We start from the raw sequence: 27004 nt of genomic DNA on the forward strand, positions 1-27004 counted from the left end.
TCACCTTCAGTAAGACTTATGGCACCATACTGCAGTTAGGTGGCACAAAGCAGGACAGGTTCCGGTGCCAGAAGATGACTGCTCACAGCCACCCCATCGTTGGGAAAATCCTAGCATCACAGGCCAGTAAGAGATCATCCCTGGGGAACTGGTGGAGCCCATGGTCTAGGAGAAAACTGACAAAAGATACCATCTAAATCTCTAAGAAGTTCCTGCTGGGCATGGCCTATGGCTACTACTACCCAAAGATGATCTTGCCTGTGCAGGATGGCTTGAATTTCATGAAACAGAACCAAAAAACCTTCGATGTCATCAACAATTCCTCAAAAATCTATGGCCCCAGAGCTTAAGTTCCTTCTTACCAGCTCATAAAGCACCCTGCATCCAGATGGCATCTTCTGTTGCCAAGATGAATGCCAGTTGTTGGTTGCTGGTTGGTCGTAGCAACCAACTAGCATTCCTGCTCTACAGTAAGAACCCAACATTGATTTTCAGCAGCCTGGTAGCAGGTGATGCTGGAGCAATGGAAGACACATGTGAAAGACTACAACTCAGATATGTACCGGGAGAACTTGTACTATGAGTTTGACTGCAAAGCTTGGAATTCACCTCAACTGCTATGTTTCCCAGGAACTTGAGCCGGCAGTGCCCCCAGTTACAATGTATCCAGCCCCAGAGTAACCACCCGGTCTGAGGCCCCCACTGTCCCAGCACAAACCTGACTCTATCCCACAGACCAAGTGGTACAGGCCCCAGGAAGTTGCCTGGTCCCAGCCAGGCCTAGGCAGGCCAAAGTCTGACCCATCTAGCCTCCAATCCTTTCCTTTGTCAGAGTTTCAAAACCCATATTAACCACTCATAACATGTGAGCCTTACTTGCATCTCTATATTCAAACATATGCTTAAGGGAAGAGAAAAAAGGAAATTTATGAAATAAAAGGAAACTTGAACACTGGCTATGTAATTAGATTACTATTAATTTCTATGGATATGAAAACGATATGGTGTTATATATTCTTTTAAAGTCCTTTTTTAGAGATAACATCTAGTTCCTGAATTTACAGAGGAAAATTGTATGTCTCAGGTCTGCTTCACATAATAAAAAAGGGACAGGAGTTTGGTACATTATTCTGTCTACTGTGTAGATATATGAGCAGCTCCACAACAAAAAGCTTAAAAAAGAACAAAAAGAATGAATAATTTTATTTTTAATTAGATTCAAGTAAGATTTTTTTTTTAAAGATAACATACTTAATGGCAAGAAAGAAAGAAACAAAAGCTGAGAGATGAAAGGAAGCTAGAATGGCTGAAGCAAAGAGTTAGAAGGAAATAAATAATGTGACCTGGGATAAAAATGCAATAAAATGTTAAATAAATGCTCAGAGTAGTTACAAACTACCATCCAGCTCCTTCTACAATACTCTTGAGTTTTCAGTCATCATTCAGAAAGATCAACAAGCTACAATATGCACAAAACAAAGATAACATTTCCAACATTCCTTTTGTTAATTAGTATTATTAGATATTTCTCTGAAAGCCAACAACTAATATCAAAGAATGCACTCTGAATATTTTAAAGATTACTATGTCATTACTGATTTGATTCAGCAGAATTTTTAGAAACTCTTAACACCTCACCTTTCTTTCAAAATAGAGGCCAGACTTTAAAATATGTGTTTCTTCATAAATATGCAGAAGTTAAACAAATAGCATCTTTAATACAGAACATGCTTCGATATTTTAGCTAGATGGTTTTAAACCTCAAATATCTCACTAGGAAGCTAGTCTCTCAAATAATTACATATTTTTAGTTAAAAATTTTTGAAATGTTACTATTATTATTGAATTAACTTTTCATACTGATTAATACCATCATATTGACTGTAATTCTGCAAAAATCTCCCTAAACTAAATTCAGTTCAAAGCACACCATTTTCCTATATGATACTTTTTTTTCCCCTGAGCTTAGAATTAGAAGTCAATGAAAAAGTACATTTGCACTTAAAACTGACATCTTCCATCTACATAATACATCAGTTTTCAAAATGTTTTCACATGTACTACCTTCAAATCAACCTCATCAAATAGGCAGGACAGGTACTTCCCATAGTGTACAAGGGAAAATGAAGCTCAGGGAAAAGGAGTTTCCCCAAGGTAACAAGGCTTATCAATTAGTGGTGCCGAAACTAGACCACAGATTATTGAGTCTAGACTGGATGGAGCCTTTAGTTACTATACTGGTTCTCTCAAAAGGTGGTCTGTAGCCATCAGCAACAGAATCACATGGGGCCTCTGGCTGAAAATGCAGACAGACACTCCTCTGCCTCACCCCACACCCAGGGTCAGAATCTCTGAGGAGTAAAGCCCAGGAATTTTTACAAATATAATAATAATAAAATAAAATAAAACAAAATTAAAATAAAATTTAAAATAAAATACACACACATTTACATATATGTACAAACACACACAAACACACACATGCATACATTCTCACTGCTCTAGGTATAATGAAGAAGTATATAAGATTATGTCATGGAAATGTCTATAATGTAAGACCAATACAGAAGAAACTATGAGAGCAATAAAAAAAATCTGTGTAAAATCTTAGAGTCAGTGCTATATTAAAAAAAAAAAAAAAAAAGCTTAAAGTATGGGGGCGGGGGGGGTTGTCCCTGTGGGCTAAAATACTCCTGAAAGACTTGATGGAAGGGTAAAAACTTTGATAGGTCTTGAAAAACAGATTCAGGATAAATGATTCAGCTTGAGCAAAATGGCAAGAAAAGTGGAATACAGACAGCATATATAGAAAACAAACCAGAAACCACTGGCGTTCAAACATTTCTATTGGTAATGAAGCAAGAAAAAGATTAACTAGGAAAAGAAGCAAGGTTATAAAAGAATTTATATTGAGAACTGAAAACTTTGGAATTCCATAGACCAGGAGTCTATAATCAACCACCTGCAGACCAAATTTGGGTTACTGGCCTATTTTTGTACTGCCCCTGATTATTTGGTTTATGCATATTTAAAGGGTTACTTTTTTTAAGATTTTTTCTAACAAGAATATACAACAGAGACTGTATGTAGGTGGCCTTCAATATTTACCATCTGGCCATTTACAGAAACAGTTTTGCCAATCTCTGTACAGACAGCAAGGTAATTGTAGACCCTGGAGTAATGACTATGTAACTTAACTCTGCCACTCAATAATGACATTTAATATGCTGTTACTAAAATAACTCCCAAATTTTACTAATATTATTTAAGCTCAGCATAAAATTAATATGCTCCAAGAGTTTAAATATATAACCTAAAATTAATGTAAATGATGCTACTGTATTCTAAGAAAACTGAAAAATTCCCCTAATGAAACCACTCTGAGCAAAAAGTCAAAAAAAAATATTGATAATCCTTCTATACCTTCTACTATCTTAGATTCTGATTCAACAAACACCTGAATATCTATATGATTCTATAAGAAATATGCTGGGAACTTTCACAGGTTGCTTGAGCTCAAATTAGTCTAGCCTTTCTATATTAAGATACTGTTATTATTTTACACTTGTAGAAATTGAGGCTCAGAGGCATCTTGTCCATCGTTCTCAACCTTCCAAGTCCAAATCCAATCCTTCTGCACAAGACCACTTCAAGTACTCTTTTAATAGGCCCGGCCCATATTTTATCAATTTCCCTACAGAGCTGCAGTTTGCGTTAGACTGTTTAATTTTTAATCAAACTTAAAAGAAATGAATACAACACTTTGAAACTACCTGACAGTTCCATGCCCTGATTCAGGATTAATTCAAAAGCTCATTGTCTTTACTATGACAATGGCCTACGGGCTCTTTCTCATATTGGCCTTCTACTTTACGGAGTCCACTGTTCTGTACTGACAATGACCATCACTTATTATAAGTTTATAAGACAAGATGATTTAGGAAATAACCACTAGTGTCCTGTTTAACAGCATAATAGATTGAGTATAACATATCATAAAATGATACCTGAATATTCCAGCAAAATTGTCACAGCATGTGAATTTGGAATTTTAAATTTTTTAGATATCAAAATATTTTTCTTTGTGGCAATGCTTGTTTCTGATTATAAAATAGCTCCAATCTTCCCAAAGATGCAATTTAACTACTCAAAAGGCCTAAAGAGCTGTCTCATAAAATAAAGCCTATTTAAGCCATAAGTATAACTTCTTGAAAAAAACTGTCTGCATAATCCCAAGCATTTACAACTCTAAACTGAAGCCCTTTCTCACTCCTATACCAAAATGGAACTGAAAAAAAAAGATTTTTACTGTCTCTCTCCCCTACTAGACTGTAAGCTTTACCTGAGGGCACGAATCATGGACAGTATCCCTAGCACCCAAGGACAATCCCTGGCACATGGTAGATGATTAACAAATCTCTGCTTCAAGAATGAAGAATGGGGCTTCCCCGGTGGCGCAGTGGTTGAGAATCTGCCTGCCAATGCAGGGGACACAGGTTCAAACCCTGGTCCGGGAAGATCCCACAAGACGCGGAGCAACTAGGCCAGGGAGCCACAACTATTGAGTCTGTGTGTCTGGAGCCTGTGCTCCGCAACAAGAGAGGCGGCGATAGTGAGAGGCCCACGCACTGCGATGAAGAGTGGCCCCCGCTCGCCGCAACTAGAGAAAGCACCCGCACAGAAACGAAGACCCAACACAGACAAAAATAAAAAATAAAAAATAAATAAATTTTTAAAAAAAGAAAAATGAATCAATCATGAATGTTAACCAGGGAAAAAGCACACCTTACCTTATGGGTCTACTGTTTAAGAAGGATTTTTTTAAAGCTTTAGCTTCTGGGTTGGGGGTTATTTTTTTTAATCTAGCATAAAGATGATCAAATACTGTCAATCAATGCATGATTTTATTTCTACATGTAGATTTTATGCCTGTGGAGCATCAGCAGTAATCTTTTTACTCTCAGTCCTGAAACATAATTAGGAAGATTAATTTATTACTAGAAAAGAAAAACTATATGGTTCAAAATAAAATTACTTCTACATTTTCCTTTTACTGAATTATCTATAGCACTGTTAGCCAGCCTTCCTTCCATTAAGTTTGATAATCAGAAGTTAACCCAATAGTGAAATTCCTTCAACTAGAGGACCGTGGTTGACCCACATCATAAAAGAGGGCATATGGAGCAAACCACTAAAGATTTTTTTAAAGTAACATCATGATACAAAAGCAAGCATTACAAGATAAATATGTGGAAATTTTTTGTGAAATATCTGACTTTTGGAAAAAATGTCAACACCAATAAACACTAAGTGCTTTGCTATAAAATATTTTACTAACATCTGGCAAGTATGTTCTATAACCTGATAATGTACGTATCTCCTCCAATGAACACACTGTAGGAGTCTAAGAATTCTAAAGTAATATTCAAGTAACTTGTAAACTATATCTGTAGATACTAATGATATGTTATAAACATCAAGGGTGTCCGTGATACATATTTATAAATACTAGTAACATCATCTGCTTATTACCACAGCTACCAACTCAGACCAATTCAGATGGACTTTATTAATGACTCAAATGCCGTGAGTAGTGCTGCCATCAGTTCTGTGACTTGCCAAAAACAGTGAACAATTCTTAGTAAAGTTCTCAATGAAAAGTGAAATCTTTCCCAGATATACAAATGTGTCAAGTCACTGCATCGATGGTCTCAATTCATGGCTTCCTGTATCCAAGCCCTCTGCCCTGTAACTTGGTAGTCCCCTCCCACACTTGATTCTGGACTTGGCAGCATGACTTCTGGCAATAAGTTGTTCACGACTATTAATGAAAACATATAAAACAGATTTAAGTTATACACGCAGACCGACTGTAAAAAGGTTTTTCCCGCTTATAAAGGTCTGGAGGAACATCCAAAGCATGTGGAATATAGGTTAACTCTATTCAACACCTTGTGAATCATCCAGCAACCAAGGTGCTTGCCTGCTTAAGCCAGCAACATTCCCTAATCGTAACAACCAAACATGCCCCTCAGAACGTTAAAACTTCCTCATAAGGGTAGAAGATCCAAGACTTCTGCCAGTTAATATACTTTTTGATCTTTTAACTTCAGGCATGAACCCATTCATGCACAAGATGTATGACAGTACCTTCTTTTTAATCCAAAATTTATATGATTGAGTATGGTCCTTTCCAGACTACTGAGAGATAACACACAGTGCAAATACAGCAACATAATTTGAAACAAAAAATAAAGATCTGTATTTTTTCTCTATGCATGTTATACTTAAGATTTAAATGTTTAAATAAGATAAACTGATAATAAAGCACTTGCACTTCAAGTCTATAGGTTTTTATTAAGTTGTACCAATCATCCTGCATTTCATGATATCAATCCTCACCTTCTATACATCTCTTGAAATTTTAAGAACACAGATATTACTAATATTGTAAAGAATCAAATATACCTAGTCCAATACTTTGGTTCTAAGATGCCCTTAGGGGCACAAGAAAGTATGTTTTTCTCCCTTAACAAGTAATTAAATGGTTGGTACACTTTCCAGCAGTAAGAACCATTGCAAATTTCTCTTTTCTTTGTGCACTGTGTTTCCTCTGCCTGCAATATCTTTTCCTGCCAGCCTAAGTCCTAGTCACCCTCAAAAGCCAGCAAATATTCAGCCCCCTCTATGAGATCTTCCCAATCCTCTCCTTTTCACCAACAGATTGAGTCCCTCCTTCCACATTACTTCTGAAACTTCTTATTCTTTACCATTAATTATCTAACACACTGTTGTAATTATCTGTTACATACCTGTCTCCCTAACTAGACCATGAGCTCTATGTCAGCTAAGCCTATGTGACATTTCTATAACTGTATCCAAGTACCTAGTACAGTGACTGCCACGGTGAGGGCTTTAAATTTAAATGGCTTATTAATTTGCATGACTCTTTTTAGGATTTAAGATTCATAAATCCATTCCATCACCTCTATTATTTGTATTTTGTTTCTATTATTTGATATAATGAGTTACCTAAAATTTCTTTTCATATATGCTAAATTTATTTTGATATTACAGTCTTAATAACTTCCTTCAGAAATCCTGTCATACGCAACAGCGCAGCTGAACCTTGAGAACATTATGCCAAGTGAAATAAGCCGGTCAAAGAAGAACAGTACTACATGACTCCACTTAAATGAGGCATCTAAAACACTCAAACTCACAGAAGCAGAAAATAGAATGGTGGTTGCTATTCAATGGGTATAAAGTTCAGTTACGCAAGATGAGTAAGTTCTCAAGATCCATTTACAACACTTTGCCTATAGTTAATACTACATTTTACACTTAAAATTTTTTTAAGAGAGTACGTCTCATGTCCAGTGCACTTACCACAATTTCAGAAAAAAAAGGTCCTTCAATCGTAGTATTTTGGAACCAGTCTCCACCTAATCTTATCTACTGACAGGTTTGAATGTTTTTTACTTATTTCTCCAATGCATTGTTTGTTACCTTTCCAGTTCTACTACTCTGACTTTATCTACTGTCAATTGATTTTTAATCTAAGAACAGATATTTTTTCATTTCTGACTCCATTCTGATGTCCAAAATTTTGCATAGAAGGCCAAAATTCTAAGAAAGTAATTTAAAATATGCACTGCTAGGCTAATCCCAAACTTTATACAAATAGTTCAAATTGTCTTTTAATCCAAAAATACATTTCTACACTTAACTGTCATTACACACCTTCTGCCCTTTCATCTTGCTTTAGATTTTCCTGTAATGTACCTACATCAGTCTGGAACTTGATTACTCAAGATAATTTTTTATCGGCAAAATCTGGAAACTTCAAAGTGTGTGCTCAATTCTCTAAATCATGTATTTAAAAATATTTCATCATCTTAAATTTACACTTCTTTACTACTTTAGAACCATACACACACATGAATCACAAGTAGACAAGCAAGTTTAAGATGCTACTATCAAAGTGTTAGGGGAAAAAAGAGGCAGAGTACAAAATGCTTGCATATATCTTCTGAGGGTGAAAAAGAAGATTGAAATTAATAAAATCTTAAGACTTAAATTCTTTTCTGTGTCATATCAAAAACATGCAAAAAAAAACCACCCCGAAAACACGCAACCACTGTAGTACAACTAAAGTAATATTTCCTTTCTAGGAAGTGATTCAAGTGTCTATTAAATAATAATGGCTATTACTGATCAATTGGGTTGACTGGCTCATCCTTACCCCAAGATTATAAAACATTCTTGCTTTTGCTGTTAATTTTATAGTTTTTTTTAAAAAAACAGTAGACCACCACCTTTTACTAAGAGAAAAACATGGAACTAAAACAAGAAAGCAAACAAACAGAATGGAATTCCTGAAAGCCCATTAAAGCAGAGTAGAAAGAAAAGGCTCCCCTGCAAATCTTTACTCTACTGAGTTCCTCATGACGCAAGGCTGCCCCCTCAGAACTACTAACCTCCTCCTTTCTGAGCACCTGCTCAATATTAAACATCACACATACATCTAAAGTTAAAAACGTAAAAAGGAAAGAGGGGTCCTCAAGTGAAAGCTGATCACACAACAGCCTAACAAAAGTTTACTACAATACCATAATGTTAATTCCCTTTCTCCCTCTCTTATTTTGTCTTTTAAAGCAAAAACTAACAGTTACTCCAATACTAGATGTCCTCCAAAAATGCCTTTTACATTCAATACTGACAAAGTTTACACACAGGTTTCATCTCAGGTTTAAGGTTAAGTATTTATGTAGTAGACATTAATTCTAAACACATTATTAATGAGTACTTTGTATAACATCTAAATATAGAATACAAAAATAACTTTTTAGACAGTGAAAATTCACCATTCTAAGCAACTTATTAAATCTTATTAAAACGACTACCAACAAAAAAGTTGAAAATTGTAAAAAACACTTACTTCATTCCCATGTTTTTGAAGGAATTCAATTTCCTGTTGTGTGAATGTTGTCATGGAGATGGATTTCACCCTGTGTGGTGGATTTAACCCTCGCCTGAAAGATAAAATATTTTACAGATTTACTATTACAAACTAGAGTATTTTAAGAATTATGTATCAGATAACTCAAAACATTTTTAATTAGCACATTTAAACTTGGAACAGTGTTTTCATTCCATAAACTACAAATATTTAAAAGTTATCTTAAACTATTAATCCCCACAATAGATATGTCAATGTAAATTTAGTCAGACCCACACTAAATAATATATTTAAAGATAAATTCAAGTAACCACCTAGTTAGAAGCAAACAGTACCTGTAACACATGAGATTCTTGGAAACACAAATATTGCTTTAGTGTATGTCTGATGGAAGGAGAATAATATATATATGACGGGCTCAATGGTAAAGAATTCAAAGTTATTATTTAAATATTTTCATATTTCCTAAGAAAGTGACAATGGTATGTCAGGTTTGGACGTTATCTGTTTCACATTTCGAAGTGGAGAAACGTTAAGTTAGGTTTTGTTGTTTTGCTTTAAGTTTTAAACTAATAAATTACTTTCCTTCCAGCTCTTGGTAAGTCATAAAATACAGATATGAAGATTGCACAGTAGGAGAAACTGAACACAGCAATTTCATCCTAGTAAAACTTCCAAACTTAACTATAAAGAAACAACTACCATATGAATTACTTTCAAGTACCTTTACAACTAGCAATCACAAATTAAGGCTTTAACGATATCATCTAAATTTCCAAAAGCGAAAATTTAGCAAAGTCATTATTATTCCTTTAAAGCAGGACATTTTGTTTTCCAATTCATCTGTATTATGAGAATAAGACTAAATTCATCATATTCACAGCTTATTCATTTATGATATTTACCCTAACAAGTCCTATCTTGTTCCAAAACAATTTAAAAAGGAATTAGCTTATTACTGTTCTCTCAGATTCCTCTGCTCCCTCCCTCACATTTAGCATCTCTGTCTCTCCTTATTCCCTAATACTGCCTCCTTGTTCCAGCCAACCCTCTACCCTTCCATCTCCCTTATAGTATCCTTTCAATAAAAAAAGCAAAGGAATAACTTTCTAACAAGGAAATGTCAAACACTGCTACAAGGGTGTATGTTTGAATAAGCAAGTTTGGAGCAATGAATTATATCCCTGTACTTCTCAAATCATCAAATGAGGGAACCCCCTGACTCTTAAAGTTACATGCAGATGTAATCTCATGAAAGCACTGCACTGTATAGCTTACTCTCTCATACATCTCAAGGCCCTACCATACCACAATGTTCATTTTTGCATAAAGAAGGTATTCATATTACTTAAATAAGTGAACAAATTTTCTCACTTATGAAACAAACAAAACCATAACATACTCATAACCACAATATGACAGGACATTTTCCCACTTAACAAGAAGACCTATTACAGAGCTTCTTTAAATGCGCTCTCTCAGTGCACTTAAAATAAGATTCAATTTACAAAACTGGTAGACACAATTTTGCAAGGCCAGATTACTTACATAAATTGAGTAACTCCAAGGAAATTTTACATTTGTTCATATTGGTTTCTCTAATTACTCTTTTATATTCCATTAATTCTGGTAGATTAACTGTATTTTCAGTGCAAAAATTTTCCCTTTTTTAGCTTCCAAAAGCTTTGTATGTGGATATAACATGACTATAAAATAGTTTGGTAAAAAAATAGAAGGCTGGGCTTCCCTGGTGGCGCAGTGGTTGAGGGTCTGGTGCCGATGCAGGGGACGCGGATTCGTGCCTTGGTCCGGGAAGATCCCACATGCCACGGAGCAGCTGGGCCCGTGAGCCATGGCTGCTGAGCCTGCGCGTCCGGAGCCTGTGCTCCACAACGAGAGAGGCCACAACAGTGAGAGGCCCGTGTACGGCAAAAAAATAAATAAATAAATAAATAAATAAATAAATAAAAATAGAAGGCTGACTCTATCAATTTCTTAAGAAGAATGCAGACTGATGAGGCTGTAGTAAAAAATGTAGTCTCATACACTGATGACAGTAGGATAAATTCACCAACCTGTGAATAACCTTATTCATGTGTTTTGACCCAGTAATAAACTTATAGGAATCTATTCTAAAGAAGGAATCTGAAGCTTAACTACGTACAAGATGTTCATCAAACATCACTCATACTAAAAAAAAAAATAATAATAACAAACACTTCATTATCAAAGGGGAAGTGATTAAGCGACAATAAAACTGTACAACTATGCATACTTATGCTTGGTTTTTTTAAAGATGAAAATTATATAGTATTCTCAAAACTATATTAAAAATATCTGCAAAGAAAACAAACTAAATACCCCAAAATGTTAACAGTCTTTGCTTATAGATTATGGAACTGAATGATTTTTTTTTCTATTTATAATTTTCTATTCTCTCCATGTTTTCCACAATGAAAACTTGTTACTTATTCTGTAACAGAAAAAAAAATTGCAAGAAATAATAAACAATTCAATTAACTAGTAGTAGTCAAAAAATTTGGACTTTTAGTCCTGGCTTTATGGATGTGAATGTCTGTGCTGAAGAATTACAGAAAGAAAATGAAAGAACAATTCTTAAGGCTTTCTTTCAGTTTTTCTAAAAAACCTGGAAAACTTTCCTCCCAAATATAGCCACCAGCATCAACAATTTATCTTTACCTCATTTCTCTAAATCAGGCACTACCGACATACTGAGCAAGAGAATTTTTTACCGTGAGGGGGCTGTCCTGTGCACTGTAGGAGGTAGGGCAGCATCCCTGGCCTCTACCCACTAAATGCCAGAAGCATGCCCAAGCCAGTAGGAATAATGAAAAACGTTTCAAGATACTGATAAATGTCCCTCAGAGGTGTGGGATGGGACAGCAGAGTCCTTCTACTTGAGAACCACTGCTCTAAATATACCAAATATGTTAAGTACCAAGTGAAGAAAGAAGCAGAATTCCTTTGGATCACTACTGAGATATAAATTCTGCCTAGGTTCAATCTTCTACAGAACATTATACACATTTACCGCATATACAACAAAAAACTTAAATTTTCCCATAAATTTACTATTTCCAGAATAACAGAAAATAGAAACCCTTAGAAGAGATTAAGGAAAGTGTCCACAAAAAGTAACCATACGATGTCAAGCACACTTACACAAATTGGTAGGCAAAATATAATTTAATAAGACAGAAGAAAATTAGTATTTTTAAAGTAACATAGATTGGCACTTTGCATATCTAATCTCAATAATTTCTACTTACAATAGTATAGCAGACTGGATATTTTGAAAGGTTCCTCTGCTAAAACATGATACCCCATAAATTATTTTAAAAAAGAAAAAAACCCTAATTGTTAACATTTCTAGAAAGTAAGGGGGCTCTCAAAGAATTCCCCCTTCCCAAAAGAAGAAAAAAGACCAAAAAAAAAAAGAGTGAGCTAAACCAGAAGAGTGGCCCATGTCATACAAAAAAATTCAGTGTTGCTCAGAAGGCAAATACCAACAATAACTAAGACAAGATGAGAGGTAAACCTGAAATATCCCTGTTAAACCCAAGACCCTGGATGGAGAATTAAGTAGCTTCAGGATGGTAGTATCCCTAGATTGCAGGAGAAGAATATACAAATCCTCTCAAGAGAAATGCATTTCTGGGCTCCCCTGGTGGCGCAGTGGTTGAGAGTCCGCCTGCCAATGCAGGGGACATGGGTTCATGCCCCGGTCCGGGAAGATCCCACATGCCGCGGAGCGGCTAGGCCCGTGAGCCATGGCCACTGAGCCTGCGCATCCAGGGCCTGTGCTCCACAACGGGAGAGGCCACAACAGTGAGAGGCCCACATACCACACACACACACAAAAAAAGAGAAATCATTTCTAATTTATAAATTATGCTATCAGGATTTGGAAATATTAATTTCAATAAAAGATGAGATTATAATAAAAATCATCACACAACAGCAAAACAAATCACTGAGCTTGAGTCAGTAGAAACAAAATCTTTATGCCACCTCTTCCCAAGACTTTAGCCATTGGATTTATCAAATACAAAATACAAAGTAAATACAGCATGTAGGAAATGTTAAAACAAACAAAAGATGGAATAAAAATGAACAGGAAATGTGGAATTATCAGAATAACAGTTAAATTTAAAAGTCAGAACTTTCAGAAATGAAAAATTATAAATGTGGAAATTAAAAATTCAACAAATTAGTTAAAGAGCAGATGAGACACAGCAAAAGAGAGATTTGGTGAATTAGAAATAAGAAATAACCCAGAAGGCAGCACAGATACTTCAGGAGACAGAAAAAAGCAAGTGTTTTCAGAAAAGGAAAAAACACGGGGGTGGGGGGCTATTCTTGCTTTTGAGAGACAGAATTGAAAGAATGAAGGAGAGGCAATATTTGAAGAGCTAACGGCTGAGATTTTTTGAAATCCAATGAAAGTCATGCGTCTACAGATATAGGAAGCACAGCTTATCAAAATCAGGACAAATAAAATTCACACTTAGAAACATTTGGGTGAAACTTCAAAGATAAACAGAATATCTTAAAAGCACTCAGAAAGAAAAGACAAAGGAAACAAAATCTGACTGAAAGACTTTTCAATGGAAACCAGAAAAGAGTGGAATATTATCTTTAAGTAGTTAAAAAAAAAAGTTGTGAACTCAGCAAAAATATCTTTGAAGTCTAAGATCAAAATGACATTTCCAGATAAACAAAAACCAGAGTTTACCCCCAGGAGATCTTCCCCAGTTGGCTCTCTGTGTCCCCGGGTTCTACATCCAGGAATTCAACCAACTGCAGATCAGAAACACTGGGGGAAAAAAATTCCAGAAAGTTCCGAAAAGCAAAATTGGAATTTGCCATGTGCCCAGCAACTAGTTACACAGTATTCACATTGTATTCACACCTATTTACATAGCATGTACATTGTACTTACGATCATTTACATAGCATTTACATTTTATTAGGTATTGTAAGTAATTAGAGATGAGTTAAAGTAAACAGGAGCATGTGTATAGGTCATATGCATCTTATATAAGGGACTCGAGCATCATCAGATTTTGGTATCTGTGGGGCATCCTGGAACCAATCCCCCATGGATACTAAGGGATGACTGTATACACTGTAAGAAGAAAAATAACCCCAAGAAGGTCATGCGATGCAAAGGGGTGAGCAAACAAACTGGGAAACACATTGGCAAATCTAAACAAATGGCATCTGATTGCACAATATCCTCCGCACGGTGGAGGGGAGGGGGCAAGTTTAGCATTTTACCAAAAGCAGCACTGAAGTGAGAGCACTTTGTATGTTTAAAGACTTCGTATTATTAGGGGAAGGTGAAAATACTGATTAACTCTAGAATGTTACGATGGATAATAAAATTCCAACGGTGACCATAAAATAACAGACTTTACAGCTTCCTAACCAGTATAAAGGGGAAATCAAATCAAAACAACCAAAAACACTGTCTTTTTTTTAAAAAATTAAACATACACTTACCATAAGACCTAACAATTCCAATCCTAGGTATTTACCCAGGTGAAATGAAAACTTGTGTTCACCAAAAAATCTGTATATAAATAACTGTATGAAACAACTGGATTGTTTCATACGTATCAAAAACTGGAAACAATCCAAGTGTCCCTCAAATGAGGAATGGGTATACTCCCAAGCAATGAAATACTACTCAGCAATAAGGAGAAATGGACTACTAGAATATGTATTGGGTGTGCCAAAAAGTGCCTTCCGTTTTTTAAGTAAAAATAAAAGACACATTTTTCATTTTCACCAAGAACTTTATTGAACAACGTATTCACCCTTTTGTTCCACTACCTTCTGTCATTTTTCAGGCAACTTCGTTATTCCATCTGCCCAAAACTTTTTATCTTTTTGAGCAAAGAACTGTTCCAAGTGCCTTTTACAGTCTTCCAGGGAATTGAATTTTTTTCCATTAAGAGAATTCTGTAAAGACCGAAATAAATGGAAATCCGAAGGTGCAATGTCTGCTGAATACGATGGATGAATCAGAACTTCCCAGCCAAGCTGTAACAGTTTTTGCCTGGTCATCAAAGAAACATGCAGTCTTGTATTATCCTGATGAAAGATTAGGCATTTTCTGTTGACTAATTCTGGACGCTTTTTGTCGAGTGCCACTTTCAGTTGGTCTAACTGGGATCAGTACTTGTTGGAATTAACCGTTTGGTTTTCCAGAAGGAGCTCATAATAGAGGACTCCTTTCCAATTCCACCATATACACAACAGTCACCTTCTCTGGAATGAAGACTGGCCTTTGGTGTGGTTGGTGGTGGTTCATTTCGCTTGCCCCACGATCTCTTCCATTCCACATTGTTGTACAGTATCCAATTTTCATCACCAGTCACAATGTGTTTTAAAAACGGAATGTTTTCATTACGTTTCAGTAGAGAATCGCATGTGGAAATATGGTCAAGAAGGTTTTTTTCACTTAACTTATGTGCAACCAAAACATCAAAGTGATTCATGTAACCAAGCTGGTGCATATGATTTTCAACGCTTGATGTGGATATTTTGAGTATGTCAGCCATCTCCTGCATGGTATAATGTTGACTGTTCTCAATTATTGTTTTGATTTGATCATTATCAACTTCACCTGGTCTACCTGGCCATGGAGCATTGTCCAATGGAGAACTCTCCAGCACAAAACTCTGCAAACCACTTTTGACACGTTCAATCAGTCACAGCACCTTCTCCAACACTGAACAAATCTTTTGTGTGTTTCAGTTGCATTTTTACCATTCTTGAAATAATAAAGCATAATATATCGAAAATGTTGATTTTTTTCTTCCATTTTCAATATTAAAATGGCCAATTTTGATAAGTCTTTTTAACTGCATGCTGATATGATAGCTGCCACATACAATCTAACAAAATTGTTTCAAATGAAGTTAAAGACAACTAAGTTCTACTAGAGCCATCTTACGGAAAAAACAGAACAAACCTTTTGGCCCATCCAATAACAACTAACCTGAATTAATCTTAAAGGTATTATGCTGAGTGAAGAAGGTAATCTAAAAAGGTTATATACTGTATAAATGACATTCTCAGAAAGAAAAACTATAGCTGTTGGAGAATGGATCAGTAGAGGCCAGGGGTTAAGGAAAGACAAGGGTTAGAGAGTCTTGAGGGGTAACTGAACAGGTCCATTCCATGTTCTGATTGTGGTGGTAGTTACATGAATCTATACAGATGTTAAGACTCCTAAAATTACACAACAAAAAAGTTGATTTTAATGTATGTCAACTTAAGAGTCCATGTTACTATCTTATAGAAACCACAATTTTTACACAAACTAAAATTTTTTCATTGGCAGACTACCTTCTCCATCTACCAAATTTGATCACTTAAATGAATGAAATCCTCAATCAAATCTGAATTATTCATTTATCTAGTTATTTTCAAGATATATTCCTGGAAGCTGGTGCCACTTCCCCTTTTTTGCTAAGCCAAGTTTAGCTATCATGTGAATCCAGTGTTTATAAAACACTTTACTGTAATGACATTAGTCATAACTATTGGATGAAAGTGTTATTAGGCAAGTAACCCACATCATTTTCACAGTGCCAATATTGTTGAAGTTCCACCCATTCTGGATCCTAAAATACACGTTTTAAGTCTCCACTTCAGTGCAAAATAAATTTTTTTAATGACTCATTTAATAACAGCAGTATTGATATTTTGAAAGCATGTTTGTCACTTAATTGGTTTCAAGAAGTTCCAAAGTCATCTACTGGTGGAGCCCAACATGCTTCTGCAGTATAATTAAGTCATATGCAGATTCCCAGGAGTTTTAGTTTTAACGACCACCACCCAGGTATGACTGCAACCAGATGGTGTGACTCATTCCATATGTCCACCAGTATGCTACTCTTAACTACGCCTCAAACAATCTTCCAAATAGCCATTTGTCAACTCAAACTACAATGTGTGCTAGATAAATAAGAAAGCTTATTTAGCTAGTTTTATTAATTGTTTTCCTCCTGCTGGGGGAAAAGCTGGTTAAAATATTTTACTAGGCTGTGGAAATTTAAGTGGTTGTTAATGCTGGCATAAAGTAATAAAGCTAATCTGGCATTTAAATCTATTCCAATCTTAGTTATTTAGTAAAAATATTATATACAATGTTTCATATTATAAAAATTATACATTTAAAATCTACAACAAATGGAAAATGCCTTTAACAGGTTATCAAAAATCTACAGACTTTTGATACCAAGATATGTATGTATTATATAGTCCAGAATATTAGTTTATCCAGAACACAACTTTAAAACACTGAAAATACATACACATACACACACACACACACACACACACACACACTCATGGTGCAAACTATAATTGTTATTTTGGGTTTTTGTTTTTGAAAGTCAGAAACACTACACTGTAAGGTCCTTGTAACATTTAGGGCAAGCACTAAAAAATAACATCCAAGTAACAATTTAAACCTAATTAAGGTATTCTTGCTAAAAGTGGACAAAACCCAGGAATGTCTTTACTACCTCTCTAAACTCTACTGAAATGATAGCAAAGGAATAAAAAAGCATTAACCCACAAAGAGAAGAACAGAGAACAAAGAAGGAACCCAAAGGCATACCAAAATCTAGAAAATTACCAGCAGTAACTGACTGTGTAGACTAAAGAAAGCCAAAACAGATGCTCCTGTAGAGGTGGGAGAAGCCAACTAAAGATGATTCCCACCACAGAACCCCTGGAAGATTCATGAAAGGAATCAAGCCACAAGTTGGGGGATTTACATAGGGTCAAAAATAGATTCCCAGTTTCCCTACTTCCATAAGACTACCCCTAAGAAGTCCTAGGCAGAAGTCTGAAGGAAAATCTGATCTGGAGAGGCTATACCAAATAGACTCTGGACTCAGGCACAGCTGAGGATCGCTACTGGGTACTATGCTAAGAAATGGAGGCTTATCTGAGACTCCACACACTGAATGATAATAAGCTCTATGCCCCCAGTTCCCTCCTTCAACTTGTGCCTAGAAGAATGACAGCCAGGTTTTTTTTATTCCCCAGTAAGAAGACTGGAGAAAAAATATCTATAAACTAGCCAAGCGTAAGTTTCCAATCCAACAAGTCCAAAATAAAGCCTAAAACATTGAACAAAAAGACCTATACCAAAATACTTCAATATAGGTTCAGAATAGTAGGGATAAAAAGATCATATATACTCCCAGAGGGAGTGGAAAATAGGGCACAAAGAATGAGTAGTAAGAATAGAATCAAACTTCTCAATAGCAGTACTGAAGGATTAAAGACAATTAAGCGGGACTTCCCTGGTAAGAGCAGTGGTTAAGAATCCGCCTGCCAATGCAGGGGACACAGGTTCGAGCCCTGGTCCGGGAAGATCCCACATGCCGCCGAGCAACTAAGCCCGTGAGCCACAACTACTGAGCCTGCGCTCTACAGCCTGTGCTCCACAACAAGAGAAGCCACTGCAATGAGAAGCCTGCGCACCGCAACAAAGACCCAACGCAGCCAAACATTAATTAATTAATTAATTAAAGACAATTAAGCAATGCCTTAAAAATTCCAAGGGTAAAGTATTTTCACCTTTGTGAATGTGAGGGCAGAATAAGACACTTTCAGCCATGTAGCTCTCCAAAATGCTCTCCCATTAACCTTGAATCAGGAGGCTAATGGAAACGCGGGGGTCCTGGAAAAAGAGGTTGCAACACAGGTTAGGCACGAAGGGAATTTCCACAAGGAAGGCAGGAGAAAGTCCCAGGATGACAGCTGCGGAGCAGGCCTAGAGAGCAGCATTTCCAGACCAGAGGATGACAGAAGTACCCAGGAAAAAAAGAAAAAGTACCTGACATACCTGGTCATATTGAAAACAGTTATATACCTCAGCCAGAGATCATTTATCTGGGGATATATGAACGATACACACATGGAAAACAATGCAAGTGAAGAAACCTAGACAATTACAAACTTCAGGGGGAAAAGGTTGTACAAGAAAGAAAATGTAGTAGTAATATACTGTATGACTTAGCTGAGAACAGTAGGTACATAATGCAATAAGGTAAACACTACATAGTGATGTAACCAAAACTTGTGATGTTCTATTGAAGGAGCAGCTGCAGAGTACAGGTGGAGAGTGAGAGGAGTGTTAAGAGGGCCAAAGCCTCATCTTCCCTCTTGTACAGTAGAGACGTCAATAGATAAAAGCAAAAATTGAAACATCAAAAAAAGAGCTGTAAGCATGCCAGCTAGAAATACTAAGATAAGCAAAGAGGAAAAGAACCAACTGTCTATGGTAATCAGAAACAGAGAAAGGGAAGAGACGACGGCTGCTGCTCGCTATTAAGTCTTGGCCTTTTTAAACTATGTGCATATATTCTTCTGATAAAAATTAAAACTCAATTAAAAACTAAACATAAAAAAGAATGGAAAATAAATGGTTCTTTCCCTTCAAAATCAAATTTAACTGACATATACGTAGGCTGGTTTCTTTGATGAAAAAACATTCCTAGAAAACATGAGGAATTTTTTAAATTTTAAATCCCTCCTATTTCAAAAATACCAAGTCTCTTTACTAGACACTAGCAATCTTTTTATAGAAGCACCTACTGAACACAAATGTTCCAAGTTAGAGCCACCAAGATTCACAGAGTAACAGATAAAGATTAGAAGAGAGAAATGAGGAAGTTTTCACATCTTCCCACATTATTAGTTCCGCTGATTTTCATACTTCCCCCATCAAAGATCTTGCAAAATTTAACCAAAAAGTGGGGGAAGAAAAGAATTTTTAGAATCTGACACTACAAGGAAAATTCCTCTTCCTTTTCTAAACATGTATGTTTCTCTGTAACTTCCATACCTGGTCTTGTATCTCCCCCTACAGAATAAAACCTATTACCTCTTCCACATAAAGGCCTTAATTTACCCAAAGACAGTGACTACATGAACAGCTCCCCACCCTCACTCTCTAGTTTTTTCTTCTTTAAGCTAATAACACTTCTGTCCCTGCAAATATTCCTCTCATACAGAATTTCAAATCTCCTTATCCTAATCAACTTCCTTACACCATGCTCCAGTTTAATTCATCTCTTAAAATAAGCAACTAGAATAAAAGCAAAGTGTAACTATGACTTCCCTCCCTCTAAAAAGCAGTTATGGTACCAATCAAAAAGAGACCATGTCGGGCTTCCCTGGTGGCGCAGTGGTTGAGAGTCCGCCTGCTGATGCAGGGGACACGGGTTCGTGCCCCGGTCTGGGAAGATCCCACATGCCGCGGAGAGGCTGGGCCCGTGAGCCATGGCCGCTGAGCCTGCGCGTCCGGAGCCTGTGCCCCGCAACGGGAGAGGCCACAACAGTGAGAGGCCCGCGTATCGCAAAACAAAAAAAAAAAAAAAAGAGAGACCATGTCTTACTCAGGAGTCTTTGGAAAAATATGTTCTAACTTAAAAACAAACAAAAACTCATTCCCCATACATAGAACAATTCAAATAAGGCTCCCATCCCTCCTATAAGTTAATAAATTTCATTCTAATCATGTCCAATCAGGTGTCTTTAGGGCAACAACTCTAATGTGTGAGGCTGTAAAGGATGTCACAAGGAACCTATTAACGAAGTACCCAAAGTTATGAATGATTTACTTTTTTAATATACATTAGAAGAACCCAAGGTTTATATTCCTAGATAATCATCGATTTGATCATGTGGATTGGGAAACGCATTACTGAGTGGAGGAAAAAACAGGAAGGGTAATGGCACCTAGTCCTGAATATCTCCACAGAAGCTTCTCAAGAATGTAAGTATTATGCATGTTGCAAAGAGAAGACTGAAAATTATCAGTCTGGGGATTTCCTTATTTTCCAAAGAGTGTACTGAAGTTAGATACAGAGGTTTCTAAAGAGGCAATAAATTTTAAATTGAGGTCCAGAGATCAGCAAGTTCCTTAAAAGAATGTTTTAATTCTTTTTATTTGTAATCCAACTCACAAAATTTTAATATAGATTTAATCTAGATAAATTGTACAACCACTACTTTGAAACTGACTAAAGATCAAAGTGTTTACAATCACGCTGACCCAAATTCACAGACAAATGAGAGAAGAACAGATATGAACTTGATATAAAAATGCCTTGGTAGCAAGTTAAAAATGCCTTGGTACCTATGTGCCAAACTCAAAAAAATCAGTATCAGAACCAGTCAGCACCATATCCCATTACACTCACAATACACAACAACAGTTTCTAAATAGGTCAATGAACAGACATTTGAAGCTAACTAAAACTATTTAAAGAAAAGCATGACATAACTATAAAACAAAAATGGATGATACATCCATAAACTATCTGTCCTGCCTTTTAAAATCCAATGAAGTAAAATCCACCATTTAAATCCCTCAAATACAGAATTCACAACAATTTACAGCAAGCATTAAGAGTGTAAGCCACATTTTACAATTTAAAGTTGTGGAGAGTAACAGTACTTTCCTTATATGATTGTTACTAGAATAATGCCTGACACAGAGTGAGCACTCAGTAATTCTAACTAGTAGTTATTATTATCTTATTTTTCATTTCTTTAATTTTTGTATCCCCAACACATGTACTGGTGCCTGGACTTAATGAATATTTGTTTAAAAAGGAAAAAAAACCTCTGCCCTTCACAACTGAAAAAGTATCAGTTTTCCCACTCACACTAAATTGAAGTTGTACTACACTGTCAAAATATCTCACTGAATGTAGCCATGTTAGAGTACTAAAAAAGTGAAAAGGGAATTAAGGATATAAATCACCGCCAACTGTGAGCTCATGTGGTACTGAATATTATAAACAGAGTTCCAAAAGGGTATTTGATTGCAATCCACTCAAATGCTAATGAGTGTATAAAAACAAATGCCTCTTTTCATCTGTCCAACTTTAAAGTCAAAATTCTTATAAGATTCACCAAAAGACTCAAAATGCACATAAAATTAATAGAGTATAAGTTACTATCTGTCTACATTTATCCTCCTGTGAAATTCCAAGTTTAAAGGCACTGTTCACATAAAAGGGCTGGTATTAAGTGGGGCACGGTGTTTCTCAAATGTTATTTTTTATTTTTATCTAAATTCTCTCTGAAAAGTTTATGAATCATTTTTAAAGGACAGAACAATTCTCATATTATTTACTGATTACACAAATGCTAAAACTCTCCACAAAATAAATAATTTGGTCTAAACCTAGTCTTTAAATTAACTAAGTTCTTTAACATGAAGGTAATATTTTATGTTGGCTGTAATAGAATGCCATTCATAATTCTACATATTTCTGTAGACAGAAGCAGAAAGAGTGACAAATCAATCTGTTAGAACAACCCCATTCTACCTCAGTGACAGTTTAATACATCTATCTCAAGTCTATTTGAAAGTTTCACAATCGGAATTCAGTTACGTATTCTAAATAAGCATCATACAAGCACAGAGTGCAGTCATCTGGAAAAAAAAACAGGAAGTAAAAGATCAGCTCTGAGTCTAGTAATATTAACAATAAGATACTTGTTCGATTTATTTAAACAAAGATACTGCTAAATATATGATAAAAGGCATGTGACTATCCTAAATTTTTAAATTCATGATAGTAGATACCCTTTCCTGTGTATCTGCATTTTTTAGGCACATCAAGGTTTCTGACCAGCAGCTAACATGACTCAGTTCATATATGTACATCCACTGCTTAGCCCCATACTCAAAAATAATATATGTTCATAAATATTCAATGAATTGTACCATTTAATCCTCAGAACAGCCTTAAGCTATATATTATCATCTTTTATCACAAATAAAGAAACTGAGGCTGAGGGGATGGGTCCAGGCCAACCTACACATAGTGGCCTTAATACTTTGCCCTAAGTCACAAAGCTAGTGGCAGTGTCAAAATCTGACTTCAAAATTCATATTCTTTCAATTATACCATGGCATCTAAATAGCAAAGACATTATTATTAAACTCAATAGTTATATTATTCTTAAAGTATTTTCCAATATTATTGCTCTCCAAAGAAATAAATCCTCAGGAATTACTGTCCTTTCAATATTTCTGCAGCAGACCTTTGATTCAGGATCCATTCTTTCCTTCACAAGGATCCCAGATTTCTGATTTGGGAACTCTATTTTGGAGATCCTTGTTGTTCCAATAACGTCATCATAGAACGCATCCAATGAGGGCACTGGTTCTACTTAGCCATATGACCTAAGCTAACCCAGACTGAATCACAACTTCTGGAAAAGTTGTAACAATGATATAAATTAAGGCAGTATGTAGCCCCAGGAGCTGGGAGCAGCCATCTTTGGATGAGGGAAATCGAGGTAACATCATTAATCACTGGATAAAGTCTTATTTAAAAACACACAATAAATTCCCCTCATATTTTCAAAGATTTTTTGATGTGGACCACTTTTTAAAGTCTTTATTGAATTTGTTACAATATTGCTTCCGCTTTATGTTTTGGTTTTTTGGCCTGGAAGCATGTGGGATCTTAGCTCCCTGAGCAGCGATCGAACCTGCACCCCCTACACCGAAAGGCGAAGTCTTAACCACTGGACTACCAGGGAAGTCCCTCCGCTCATATTTTTAAACCAACTTGAGTCAGGTTTTGAGTTACATCTAAAGAATCCAAACTGATAGATTTTTTTATAAAGCTGCTTCTCATTTCAGCATCTTTCACATATTGTTCCCTACTCATGGAATATCCTATCCCCCTTGTTAATAATGCCCCTCATATATTGGGGAGCTATTGATATTACATATCTCAGGCATCATGTGAGATGTCATACATACAATATCTCTAATATTGAAAACTAATCTACATCCCAAATGTATAAGGTAAACCTTATCCTCACCTTTTCATAGATGAGAAACTTCAAACTCAAAGAGACTGACATTCTCAGTACCACACAGTTAATAAGTGGAGCCAGGATTCAAAACCAGGTTTATCTAGCTCGTAAGTATTTGTTCTTTCAACTACATGAAGCCACCTGCCATGTGGATCTTGTCTTTAAAGGTCTTTGCTCAGGCATCAAATCTTCTGTGAAGCTTTCCCTATTCATTTACATATTTCAGGGACAGCTCAAAGATATGAAATATCACAGTGTATCATAACTATGTTTACATACTTAGAATGCAAGCTCCTTAAGGATAGTGGGATCCAAGGAGGACCAGTGCCTCCCACAGTACATGACACAGGCCAAGTGAGCAATAAGTATTTGTAGAATCACCACTAAACAGAGATATGGAGTCCTATCTGTTACAGGTTAAATTCCAATAAAATAAACAATTGTCATGTATAATGAGATATCCTTTCATATATAATTGTTCGGAAATGTGACCTCTAGGAAGAAATTTGTAAATATTTTTCATATTACACATTTCCTGCAATAAAGTAAATTTATACTTGCAAATGGCTACACAGAAATGTCAGAAATCCAGAAGAGTAAATACATACATACTTTTCAAACTAAATACTTTAAAAGTATCAAAAGACCTTGTGTTTAGTAAAAACACTGGCATACTTATTATGCACATAATAAAAGTATACTCAAAACAAATTGGACTACTGGCTTCATTTTAAAACCAAAAGTTGCCCACAAACTAAGTCTTTATTTGTAAATGAAAAGAATGAACCAGACTACCTCCTAAATACCACCTAGCTCTGGGATTGTGTTGTACTTCAATAACAACACTAATTATCAACTTCTCAGAGTGCTTTCTTGACTCTACAATCTAAAAGTAACCTCTCCGGCTTCCCTGGTGGCGCAGTGGTTAAGAATCCGCCTGCCAATGCAGGAGACACAGGTTCAAGCCCTGGTCTGGGAAGATACTGAGCCCTCGAGCCACAACTACTGAAGCCCGCACGCCTAGAGCCCGTGCTCCGCAACAAGAGAAGCCACCGCAATGAGAAGCCCAGGAGCTGCAACCAAGAGTAGACCCCGCTCGCCGCAACTAAAGAAAGCCCGCGCGCAGCCACGAAGACCCAACGCAGTCAAAAATAAAATGAAATAAATTTTTAAAATATATATATAAAAGTGACCTCTCAGAGAAGGTCTCTCCTATCAGAGTGTTTTAGTGCATACTTGCCCCTGACATTTTTCTCATTTGATTACTTATGTGTTCCCATCTCCTCCACTAGAATGTAAGCACCAAGAGAACAAGGATTTTGCTCTAATCATCAGCACAGCCCAAGGCTTTACAAAGAACCTATAGGCACCCAATAAATGTTTGTTGAAGAAATAATAGTCATGGAAGAGTAATAATGCTTCTTTGCCCAACTTAAGAAGAAAACAAAACATAAACAAATCCTACTCTACCAGGCATACCTTGCATTTTCCAAGAATGAGTTTTCTCATATATCCATTGCCTCAGTATTACTCTTACAAAGTTTTTTTGGGGAGAAGTGGGGTACCAAATTACTTTATTTCAAAGAATGGTACAAGTGAAAGAACTTAAGTAGTTGTCTGGTAGACCGAAGGTTATACGAACATTTAGTAACCACCACTTCGTCAATAATTTACTGAATACAAAATAATTTAGCATATAAAAGCAACTTATTCAGTTCCAAAATCATCTGCAAACTCTCCAAAAGAAAGCTTCAATCACAGTAACGAGAGTTTTATGAAAACGCAGCTTAATGGAGCAAAGAGGAAGAAATACAAACCATCCCAGTAATTCAAGACGGTGGTCTCCCTTTTTCTGAAACAACGCTGTCTTTCCATCTCTCCTCATTTCTGTACACAGCCAGGACACTTAGCTATTAACAGAGAAATCTTACAGATACCACCACCATATTTACAATGACACAGCCCCGAGTCAATACCTTATTTCCTCTAAAACTTCCCCCAAACTCCTCAAGACTCTGCACCATAAAGCTAAAGCCCCGCAACCTCACGTCTGCTTTCTCTGCCTCCCTCTCCCGCAATTAATCTTCTCTAACTTTTCCCTTGGGAATCACATCTCTACCATCAAGACATTTTAATCCCGCTACTATTCCTAAGTGCCGGCTTGCTCGCACAGACCTAGGTACTCTCGACCCGAGGAAAAAAAGCCCAAGCTAAGCGTCCCTGCTCTCTCCCACCCCAGGTTCTCCCTCACCCCCCAACGGCGCCCGGCAGGTGTATTGCTCGGGACCGCCGCGCCCCGGCGGAGAGGCGGGGCACACAAAGGACCCGCACGGCCCTCCCCAGCCTCCTCCCGTCTTTCCCCTGCAGTCCCGTCGGGTCAGCGCCCGGGACAGCCGAGGCCCGAGGGAAGCGGCGCCGGCTACGCGGGGACCAGAGATGCTCACGCAGGACGCCCCCTCCGGACCCCAACCCCGCCCACGCCCCACCCATAAAGGCTGCCCCGGGCCTGGACCCTCGCCCGGCGAAATCGAAAGCGCATCCCCAGCCCGGCGGCAAGGGCCCAGCGCATCCCGGCCCCTGGCCTCGACTGCCCCGCCCCGCGAGCCCGCCCCCCTACCGCCGCCGCCGGCCGGACCGCCGCAGGACCCCCACCCAGCCGCCCGCTCCCCACGCCCGGGGAAGGGCCCTCCGCCCGCCCGGCGGCCCCGCACTCACAGGCTGCCGGAACAGGAGGTACAGACGAAGGAGCCGACCGTCATGTTCACGTAGGTGGGGCCGCGCTGGTCGCAGTCGAAGCACTTTCGGTTGTGCGGGAGGCCGGTCATGTCCCGCAGCATCTTCAGGTGCTTCTCCTCCTGCTTCCGCTTCGCGCTGGCCGCCATGGCTGCGGCGCCGAGAGAGGAGGCCGGCAGGGCCGGGAGCCGGGCGGCGCTGCGCCGGGGACCCGCGGTCCCACCGGCCGCCCTGGCCGCGGCCGCCGCCCTCCGTCAGCGCGCGCCGCCCGCGCCGGACCCGGCCGCCGCGGCGGGACTCGACTGGGCTGGGCGCGGCGCGGACGCTGCAGAGCTCGTGCTGACGGGCCACACCAACCGGCCCAGCTGAGACAACCGCCCCCGCCGCCACCGCCGCCGCCTCCGT

At 37.5% G+C, this 27004-nt stretch overlaps 1 protein-coding gene across 6 annotated transcripts in view; it reads right to left on the minus strand.

Moving 5' to 3' along the window:
• AGFG1 (ArfGAP with FG repeats 1) overlaps positions 1-26748 on the minus strand; it is a gene marked incomplete at both ends in the record, with an annotated part of 67257 nt that extends 40509 nt beyond the window's left edge. For all 6 annotated transcript variants that reach the window (XM_079709899.1, XM_079709897.1, XM_079709898.1 and 3 more), the window contains 2 exons: positions 8942-9035; positions 26582-26748. In XM_079709899.1, coding sequence (XP_079566025.1) covers positions 8942-9035; positions 26582-26748 — 261 coding nt within the window. The remainder of the gene's footprint in view (positions 1-8941; positions 9036-26581) is intronic.
• Positions 26749-27004: the final 256 nt, after the last annotated feature.

Source organism: Hyperoodon ampullatus (assembly GCF_949752795.1).
Source record: "Hyperoodon ampullatus genome assembly, chromosome: 8".
Lineage (NCBI taxonomy): Eukaryota > Metazoa > Chordata > Mammalia > Artiodactyla > Ziphiidae > Hyperoodon > Hyperoodon ampullatus.